Source organism: Leptonychotes weddellii, unplaced genomic scaffold (genome assembly GCF_054177405.1).
Source record: "Leptonychotes weddellii isolate Sample4059 unplaced genomic scaffold, ASM5417740v2 HiC_scaffold_4888, whole genome shotgun sequence".
Classification (NCBI taxonomy): domain Eukaryota; kingdom Metazoa; phylum Chordata; class Mammalia; order Carnivora; family Phocidae; genus Leptonychotes; species Leptonychotes weddellii.
Genome location: NW_028016145.1, coordinates 1,378 through 11,380, shown reverse-complemented (window position 1 = coordinate 11,380; position 10,003 = coordinate 1,378). Strand labels below are relative to the sequence as shown.

Here is a 10,003-nt window from a genome sequence, read left to right as displayed (position 1 = left end):
TTTTTTTTTTTTTTTAAAGATTTTATTTATTTTTATTTGAGACAGAGAGAATGAGAGACAGAGAGCATGAGAGGGAGGAGGGTCAGAGGGAGAAGCAGACTCCCCGCCGAGCAGGGAGCCCGATGCGGGACTCGATCCCGGGACTCCAGGATCATGACCTGAGCCGAAGGCAGTCGCTTAACCAACTGAGCCACCCAGGTGCCCCTAAGTCAGTGGTTCTTAACCAGTAGCAGTTTTGGCTTCCAGGAGACATTTGGCAATGTCTGGAGACACTTGTGGTTCTCATGATTTGGACATGGGGCAGGGGAAGGAGTCCTACTGGTGTGTAATGGGTAAAGACCAGGGAAGCTGCTAAACACCCTACAGTGCACAGGACAGTTCCCACCACACAGAACAACCGGCCTAAATTGTCAGTGGTGGTAAGGTTCAGAAACCCTGGGCTAATGAATGTCCATCTTCTCTTGGGGGCTGACGGCCTAGAAATACTCCAGGCTGGATGGACTTGGCACCACTGAGTCAGGCCAGCTGTGGGCTAGCATGGAGAGAGCCCTGGCCTAGGAGCCTGACATGTGGTGTCCTCACCACAGCTCTGCAGCCTGCAAGCTGGGCGACCCAAGAAGAGTTCCTGCTCCAAGCACGTCCTCCTCCGAGCACGTGTGGAGCAAATGCAAAACTTGCACTAGGAAAAAGCCAAGTGTCTGGATTCATCCCCACACCAGGTGGCAGTGTGGTTATGGTGTTGCAAATCTGTGTCACCGCCCCCCCCAACCCCCCCGCCATTGCCTATAAAAAAGCAGGTGGCTCAGAAATAGTTGGGGCTATTTCTACGAAGGTCCTGGCCCGGTTGGTGGGTTTGTGCGTGAGGTGTAGAGGGAACTTGGAGGCACCAGAGGGGGCCCATTGAGGTTTCCGCCTGAGCACCAGAAGACCCGATGTCCCTCCTCCTGTTGTCTTTGGAGAGGTCCCTTGCAGCCTTTGTTCTGTCTCGGTGTGGTTTGAAGACTGGCAGGTTCCTCCTGGCGTATTGCAGGGAGTGATGCCACCTTGGGCTGGAGGGACCCTGGCCATCTCTGGTTTCATGGCTTTCACAGTCCCTTTTTGAAGCAGCGGAACGCTTTCTGCAAAAGAAAGCCTCCTGGAAGGCAGTTTGGGTGCCAGAGGCTCCGACAACTGCCCTGGCTAGGGAAGGGAGGCCCGAGGCCCTGTCTGTCCACTTGTTCCCAGGCGTTTCCAGGGAGCTACAGGAGCCCGATTTTAAACCAACAGTCTGGTCCAGCAATGTCATTTTCCAAATGAAATCACTGGGGTTGGGTGAGGCCAAGTGACCCATCCTGGGCCACAACTGGGACTGGAATGAGGTGTCATTATACATACTCCAGTGTCCTCTCCATGACCCAGGCCCCCATCCATCAGCAGGGCAACCATGCAGTAATGGATCCTGCCAAGGACGGCTCATTCTCGTCAGCTTCCTCACTTGTCACAGGATTCCTGGAAGCGCTTTCTTGCTCTGGCTTTTCTTGGCCCAGGACTGAAAAAATTCCAACATTTTTACGCTTTGGTTCCAATTGGTTCTGCAAACTAGAAAGAGGGCTGGGTGATGAGGGACAAGACATAACTCACTCTGGTGACCTCTGGCGTGACTGACAGAGTGGACGAGGAGTCCAGGCCCCCCCGCCTGGAGCCCAGGTTGACCAAGCCTGTGAGCACTGCCCTCCTGGCCGTGCAGGTACCCCACATTCATAGATGCTCTGCGGGACCTGGATGATGCCCTCTCCATGTGCTTCCTCTTCTCCACCTTCCCACGGACTGGCAAGTGCCACGTGCAGACCATTCAGCTGTGCCGCCGGCTCACTGTGGAGTTCCTGCACTACGTCATAGCTGCTCGCGCCCTGCGCAAGGTGAGCCCATGGCCACGGTGGGGAGGGGCTGCCGCTCTGCTCCCTGCCCTGCCTCCCAGTGCTTTTCACCCTACTGTCCCCTCCCTCCAGGTCTTCCTGTCCATCAAAGGCATTTACTACCAGGCCGAGGTGCTGGGGCAGCCCATCGTGTGGATCACACCCTATGCCTTCTCCCATGACGTGAGTATGCCCATGAGGAAGGCGGGGGCTTGTGCTGGGCCATTGCTCTTTCTCTGGCTCCTAGACAGACATAAGGACTTGGGCAGAGGGGGGATTTTGTTGTCCTGCATAGTCCAGCATGTGCTGGGTTCCCGAGTGCGGCCAGGGTAGGATGTGGGGTGAGGAATGTACCACACAGCATCATAGTGAGAGCCGGAGCCAGCCTGTGTGCAGTCCTCCCCAGCTGGGTGCCCTTGGACGTGTTCCTGCATCTCTCTGTGCCTTAGTTAATGAATGATGTGTTTCCACTTTCTAAGTCTTGTCCTGAGGATTTAAGGAAAAAAATCCTTCCAAGTGCCTGGTGCTTGGTCCTTTGGGACTGCTGAGTGAGCAGTGAGCAGCTTCCAAAGCTCGGACAGTAGCTGAGCCCAGCCCTACCTTCAGAGCCCTGGGGTCATCGTCCCGCTCTCCCACTAGTGGCTGCCAGACCTTGGCCAAGCTGCTGTGCTTAACTCCTCAGCTTCCCCTTACTCCCACTCAAGGCTGGGGGACCTGAGGTGGGGGAGGGTGAGTATATGAGAAGCCATTAGCCCATGGCACTACTTCCTATTTATCTTGGTTTAGGCTGGGTGTTTTGGGCAGGGATTCACGGAGAGAAATCCTGGTTTTGCCTCCTCATGGGGCAGCATTAGCCTCTAGTCCCTCACATGGTCTGGGCCAGGCTCTCCTTCTGCCTGACTTGTCCTCCTGTGGGCCTGCATGTGGCCTGGTCTCCTGCCTGTGCCTGGAGCAGCAGATGCACCAGCCTGGCTGGACAATCTGTTTGCTGACCAGGTTATCAGGTACTGCAGGGTGAGCTGGGGGTCTGGGCCCCTCCCCTTTACTCTGGGCTGGCGGGGGTCCAAGGCCAGAACCCACTCTGACCGCAGGGTAGCGGACATGTTTGGGGGCAGGCTGCAGTCCGTGGGTGAGAGGCGACTTGGCCCTCAGCAGTCCCCTCTTCCCACTCTCCGGGGCTGGCCTGTTGGCCAGAGTATGGCCCTTCCCTCTTCCCCGGTCCATCCCTTCTCTCCACCTCCTTCCTTCCTATCTTCTTGCCATGCCTCCTTCCTCCCTAGCTCTTCCTCTTTTTCCTTCTCTCTGATGTTCCACCCCCATGCTGCTCAGACTGGTCTTTGTATGTCCTCCGGGTGGTGAATAGGGCCCTGTGGAGGCCAGCCTCCACACAGCTGGCCCTGGGGGAAGGGAACAGACCGCCCATTCCTCCTTCCTCCCTGGCCGGCTCACTGCCACTACTTCCTCTCAGCCGGAGGATGGGGGACCGGTCCTGGGTCATTACTGAGGCCCTCCTCTGCCTTCTTCCCCTGAGCAGCTAGTGCTGGGCTCCTCAAAGTAGGATCCAGGCAGGTAGTAGGTGGGCTGGGAAGGGGGGTGATGGGACCCTGCTTAGCGCTGTGCTGTGGAAAATGGAGTTATTGGGGCTCCTGGGTGTCTCAGTCGTTAGGCGTCTGCCTTCGGCTCAGGTCATGATCCCAGGGTCCTGGGATAGAGCCCCACATTGGGCTCCGTGCTCCGCGGGAAGCCTGCTTCTCCTTCTCCCCCGGCTTGTGTTCCTGCTCTCGCTGTCTCTCTCTCTGTCAAATAAATAAAATCTTTAAAAAAAAAAAAGAAAGAAAGAAAGAAAATGGAGTTATGGAGTTAATTCTCAGATGCTTCCCTAGGAGATGCTCTTGGAAGGACGGAGGTATGAATGGGGGCACAGGTGGAGCACCTCTTGATCCCTGCACCCTCATACCCACACTGCCCAATGGCAGAATAGAGAAACAGCACAAGGTCATGGGCATGCCTGGCATAAAAGGGACGTTGTGATCATTACCAGTTTTGACCTTGTTCAGCATATTCTGCCATCCAGGTCCTGGGGGGTCAACAGGGCTGGGCTAGCCTCCCTGGCTGTGAGGGGCAGTGCTGCTCAAGAGTTGAGACACTTTGTCTGGCTCTCAGATCCTTCCCCTGTTTTGCTTTATCAACTCCTCAAGGGCAAAGATAAGCCCTATCATGTCCCCTACTTACTGGGTTGGCAGCTCTTGAGGGTAGCCGTGTGCTTTTGCCCCAGGCAGGCAGCTTTTCTCCTGCCATTTCTCCAGAGCTTCCTGGGGCCAAGCCAGGCAGCTGTCCCATCCTGTCCTGGGTCCTCAAGTTGTAGTTTTGTCTCTGGCATGGGCCTGAGACTGGGTCGCTGAATTGAGTGTCCATCCCAAGCCTCCTGCCAAGGCGTGAGGGTGCTGAGTTCCATCCACCCAGGCCGACAGACGCCAGTTGGGCTGGTGATGGGGCTAGGCATGGGGGGAGGCTAGCAGGCGAGCCCCGGAGAAGATGTTAAATGAAGATTGTGGGATGACTCATGGAGAAGGATGAGCTCTGACCAGACTGGCCCTGGAAGGCCGCCTCTGTGACCAAGTCTGGTTTGAGCTGGGACTTGCCAGATGAGTAGGGAACTGGGGCAGGGGAGCTCCAGCCAGTCCCTTTCATCTTCCCCTTTATGGCTTGGGGATCTGGCACTGGCCTCAGGATGCCCCTAACCCTGGGGAACCCTGTCCAGAGCCTCCCCCAAAGTGCTTGTGGTGGGACATGCCACATAGCCCCTTCTCATGGGGCAGGGGTCTGAAGGCAGGGCTGCCATGGAGGGGCCTTGGGCAGGTTGGAATCCCTCCCATGGGGGTCGTCAGTGCCGTCTTTCCCCTCTACCTGCACCCGCACTGCCAATGGGTCCCCTGTGCCCCCCAGCACCCGACAGACGTTGACTACAGGGTCATGGCCACCTTCACCGAGTTCTACACCACTCTGCTGGGCTTCGTCAACTTCCGCCTCTACCAGTCGCTCAACCTGCACTACCCACCCAAGGTAGGGCCCAGCCCAGCCCAGCCCAGGTCCTTCTCAGTGTGCAGGGGCCACGGCCCTGCTCTCCCCACATGGAGGCGGGGGCTCTGGCATCCTCTCCCTCTGACCTTCCCCCTGCCTCCCAGCTGGAGGGTCAGGTCCACACAGAGGCGAAGGCCAGTGAGGACACCTACGCGTTGGACTCCGAGAGCTCCATGGAGGTGAGAGAGGCTTCCAGAGCACTGGTCCTGCATCCCCCCACAGAAGGGTGGTCACTGGCCTGGGGGTGGGGTTGTGCATGGCTAGATGGGTGGGCTCGGGGCTTGCTCTTGGAACCCAAGCCCACTGATGTCCTAGAACTGTCACTGTTCCCCCTTCCCCACCGTGACCATGCTCCCAGACAAGACCTCCCACCTGTAAGCGGCAGCCCTGCTTCTTTCCTGTAGAAACTGGCGGCGTTGGGTGCCAGTCTGGCCCGCATGGTGGTGCCTGTGGAGGAGGAGGCTGAGGTGGATGAGTTTCCTGCTGATGGGGTGAGGACTGCGGGCCGGCAGAGGGGGGCGCCTTGGGACTGAAGGGTCTAGAGAAAGGCTGGGGACCATCTCCGCCCTGTGCCCTCCAGTGCGGGACTGGGCAGGCCCAACGGTGGCACGGCCTCTTTTGTGGCAGGAGACGACAGCGCAGGCGGAGGGCCTCAGGAAGGAGCTGGAGGCACAGGAAAAGCACAAGAAACTTTTTGAGGGCCTGAAGTTCTTCCTCAACCGTGAGGTGCCCCGCGAGGCCCTGGCTTTCGTCATCAGGTGGGAAGCTGACGGCAGCGGCTCTGCCCCGCTCTGGGCTGGGTCCCGGCCTGGATGCCCGCAGTGACCTCGGATGGTGGCAGCAACCACGCCTCAGGCGTGTGCTGCACATTCACCGGAGTGGGCGTGCGGAGCGTTCAGCCCGAGCACGCAGGTGGCATTCGCCCCCCGGGCAGCTAGCACCACCTTCTCACCGGCTTAGGGCCGGCCCCCACTGGGCCAGCACTGGAGGTGTCGGCCCGATGACGGGGGAGATCCCGGTGTGGGGGGAGGGCACGGGTGTGTCCTAGGAGGGGGAGCTTGTGGGCCACCTTCATGCTGGCGCTTCATGCTGAATACTCTTGTGCTCTCCCCCTGTGCCTGTAGGAGCTTTGGGGGCGATGTGTCCTGGGACCAGTCTCTGTGCATTGGGGCCACGTATGATGTCACAGACTCCTGCATCACCCACCAGATCGTGGACCGGCCTGGGCAGCAGACACCTGTTATCGGCAGGTAGGTCCGCAGTGCTCTCATCCTTCTCCATCTGTTTGGGTTTCTGGGGCCGGAGGTCTGTCTCCAGCCCCAGATGCAGAGGGGCTTCAGGTTGCTTCCATGACCTGTCTCTACCACCAGGTACTATGTGCAGCCCCAGTGGGTGTTCGACTGTGTGAATGCACAGCTCCTCCTCCCCGTGGCGGACTACTTCCCCGGAGTGCAGCTGCCTCCACACCTCTCGCCCTTCGTGTCGGAGAAGGAAGGAGATTATGTCCCTCCCGAGAAGCTGAAGCTGTTGGCCCTGCAGCGGGGAGAGCACCCAGGTGAGTGGGCCAGGCGATGGGATGGATAGGTTCCTCCGGGCTGGCTTTGGCCTCACCTCATTGTTTCCCTCCTTGGCTACAAAGGTGGCAAGCTCCTGAGAATGGGACAGTAGGGGCACAAAGCCCTTTAAACCAACCTTTGGAGTCAGGCTTAGGAGAAGGGAACGAGTCTGTCCTACAGTCAGCTGTTGCTTGATGTTCAGAGTGACCAAGCAGGAGCGGTCTGGAAGTTGTCATGGGTATTTACGTAGGAGGTGGCAGAGCTCAGGGTTGGGGACCTGGAGTTTCCTCTGAAGGCAGCTGGGGCTGTGGGGAGAGGTACCAGGAGGAGCCACAATTGGGACAGCCGTGCACTCTCTTTGGAGTGTCTTCGTGGCTGAAGAGCATGGTGCCTGGGCCCAGCTGTTGGTCTGCAGGGAGAAGGGGAGGCTCTCGGGGCTTTCAGCAGTCATTGCCCTTTTATAGGAAATATGGGTGAATCTGAAGAGGAGGATGAGGAGGAAGACGATGATGGTGATGGTGATGAAGGGGGAGAAAATGAAGAGGAGGAGGAAGAAGATGCAGAGGCTGGTTCAGAAAAGGAAGAAGAGGCCCGGCTGACAGCCCTGGAGGAGCAGAGGATGGAGGGGAAGGTACTAGGAGGCTGACGGGGGGCACAGCCTGGGAAGCAGCCACACTGGCCATCTTCGGTGCCAGCCCCGGCCTAGAAGGGCAAGAGCCAGGGGACTGGTCGGGGTGGGGAGACCCACCATCCACAAGTGTCCACCCTGTGTCCCCAGAGGCCCAGAGTGATGGAAGGCACCGTGAAGCTGGAGGACAAGCAGAGGCTGGCCCAGGAGGAGGAGAATGAAGCCAAGCGCCTAGCCATCATGATGATGAAGAAGCGGGAGAAGTACCTTTATAACAAGATCATGTTTGGCAAGAGGCGCAAAATCCGAGAGGTGAGTCCCCACCACCCGCCTGAGACTCCAGGTGTGGCCACCGGATGTGGCTGCACAGGTGAACTTGGGGGCTGACTGGCTCTCCTCTGCACAGACTCCGGGCCCTTTCTTAGCCTTTTTCTGAGGTTACCCATCTGGCCTGGCCTGGCCCAGCCCCTGGGGCCCCCACCCAGGCCTGTATGGGCAGCTTGGTGTCAACAGCTTGTGCCTGGGCTTTCTTCAGAGTTTCAGTCTCCTTTCTGACACCCAGCTCTTTCTGAGTGTACTGACATCTGGGGACAGAGGTGTCCCAGCAGACTCAGGACCCACTTTCACAAACGACCACTTAACAGATGTGCATAAAGCAGGAGGCACTGTGGGAGGTTTGGATTAAGTTTCTATTTTGTTTCCTCTTGTTCACAAAGCCATAGATGCTCATTGTAAAAAAACTTTTTTTTTTGAAGTGCTTTGCAGAACTCTATAATCGGTGATGCGGGAGTGGCTCACAGTCCTGCCTTTGGGGTGATGTGTAGTAACAGCGCCCCAGTTTCTTCTGTGTGTGTAATAACATGGGATTTTAGAGCCATCATGCTGCATACAGGTTGTTTTGCAGTGTGTTTTTCATTTAACCATAGGGTGAATTTCTTGGCTATGACCTCATACAAGTGACCTGTTCTCTAGATAGGATTAGTTTTTCATTTTGAGGCATTCTTAGAAGACACCCTTGAGCACACCCCTGCCTCCCTCTGAAGTCTCTGCAGGGTATATTCACGGGCATGTAATTGCCAGGTTGAAAGGCCTAGGTATGTTTTGTAGTAGATGTTGCCAAATGGGCCGCAGGGGAAAGACCCCTCCCCAGCAACCTGGTGAAGGTTTGATTGGCATTCAGCTTCCCCAAGGAGGAAGGTAAAAATGGGGCAACTGCTTCCAGCTCTGGGAGCCTGGGATCCTCCTAACTTGTTATGGGCCCATTGGATCATAGAGCCCTAAAAGCAAAGGTAAAAGCTTGTTTCATTGCCTGAGGTTGTTCAGTTAGTTATTTTTCCTCCTGGTCATTTGCCTATTTAGCTTTCCTGGAAGCTCTGCCTTTAAGGGACAGCCTTGAGTGGGAAGAGGAGAGGTACCCCACAATCACAGCTTGATCCCCCCCTTTCTCCTCACAGGCCAACAAACTGGCAGAGAAGCGGAAAGCCCACGATGAGGCTGTGAGGTCTCAGAAGAAGGCCAAGAAGGCCAGGCCAGTGTGAGTGGTGGCAGCCTCTTGATGGGTGAGGCCCGCTCCCGGCAGCTGGACTTGGCATAGGCAGGCCGGAGGACGCAGGCTTGGTGGCAGACCAGAGTCTCTTCTGTTTTCATCCCCTTCCTCCCCCTGCCGGCCCTGGCTTCCTCTCACGCTCTCTGGCTGGAGCCCCAGCCTCCGTTGGATGGAGCTCCCTGCTGGTGGCTGGGCAGAGGAGAGGCCTCTGTGTCCAGCCCAACTTGATGCTCCCAGAAGTCAGTGACATCGAGGGTAGGGGCCTGACCAAGCCCCTCACCGGCTGCTTCCGTTTCCCCTGGCTTTCTGCAGCGCCCCCTTCCCCCCATGGTTGGACCTGTGATTCTCCTGCTGCTGTGATGGGGTGAGGGTGAGGAAGCGTTTGTTATTAAAACAGCTGGAGTTTTAGAACCAGTTGAATTCTATGTTCATGAGCCTTCGTGGGGTTGGAGAAGGGCCACCTAGTGAAGTGGAGTCTGCCCTTGGCTCACATTCCAGCCCAGGTATTTTTCCTCTGTGAATGGTGCTTCCTCCTGTGTAAATTAAGGGTAGAAATTCTGGAGCCTCTCTGGGGGGTGGGGGCAGGGGGCGGGGGAGGGGAGGGTTCAATGGTAATGTTATGCAGACTTAGTAGTGTCAAGTGTCTAGTGAGTCAGGTACTCTGTAAATACCAACTGTGATTGTCATAACTTGCTGCTAGAGTGAGCCCAGAACGTGGAAGCCAGCACCCGATGGATCTGTGCAGCTTGAGTTGTGGGTACCAGCTTCACCTTGTAGGCTCCTCGGCAGAACCACCCAGTAACCCCCACTGTGGGCGTTGCATGCAGTCTGACCTGTGACCCTTGCTGGGCCATCCTTGCAGCTTCCCACCTGACCCTGCCAGTGCCCTTGCCGAGACCTGGAGAGACATGCCTTTACCCAGACGGCCAGAGCCTCACAGCAGGGCCAGGGCCAGAAGCCAGCGCTCAGGATGGTCACTCAGCCCCTCCCAGATCAGGCAGGGAATTTCTGAATCGCCCCCTCAGGGGGCTGAAGGCTGTCAGGAGCAGAAGCCAGGGTGGCGGAGTGTGGGTTTGGAACTGGGCTTCATGTACCCCCAATCTAGGCACCTGAGGGCCTTGGCCCTCTTCCCCTCACTGTGCCCAGGCTCTGTAGAAGTTTTTTGGGCAGTGGCTGCAGGCCCACCCCGGGGACGGGGGGGACGGGGTGGGAGGAGAATTTGGGCGGGCTCTGACAGAAGGACCAGAGGACCCAGGGCCCCTGTCTTGGCTGGGCCTTGCAGGGGGCGGAGAGGGCT

The 10,003-nt window shown here is 57.5% G+C and overlaps 1 protein-coding gene across 1 annotated transcript; it reads left to right on the top strand.

The window, feature by feature from the left end:
• The first annotated feature begins 778 nt into the window (after positions 1 to 778).
• Positions 779 to 9,120, top strand: LOC102729863 (pescadillo homolog). Its single transcript, XM_081810992.1, has 11 exons — positions 779 to 1,898; positions 1,989 to 2,078; positions 4,842 to 4,958; positions 5,081 to 5,155; positions 5,381 to 5,467; positions 5,604 to 5,734; positions 6,101 to 6,226; positions 6,347 to 6,531; positions 6,997 to 7,163; positions 7,311 to 7,472; positions 8,615 to 9,120. The coding sequence occupies exons 1-11, from the start codon at positions 1,776 to 1,778 to the stop codon at positions 8,696 to 8,698; spliced, it is 1,347 nt and encodes a 448-aa protein (XP_081667118.1). The 5' UTR covers positions 779 to 1,775; the 3' UTR covers positions 8,699 to 9,120.
• The last annotated feature ends 883 nt before the right edge of the window (positions 9,121 to 10,003 follow it).

Coding starts and splice junctions, on each gene's coding strand:
- LOC102729863 (XM_081810992.1), top strand. CDS start 1,776: ATGTGCTTCCTCTTCTCCACCTTCCCACGGACTGGCAAGTGCCACGTG. Junction 4,959..5,080: donor ACCTGCACTACCCACCCAAG/GTAGGGCCCAGC, acceptor CCTGCCTCCCAG/CTGGAGGGTCAGGTCCACAC. Junction 6,227..6,346: donor CAGACACCTGTTATCGGCAG/GTAGGTCCGCAG, acceptor CTCTACCACCAG/GTACTATGTGCAGCCCCAGT.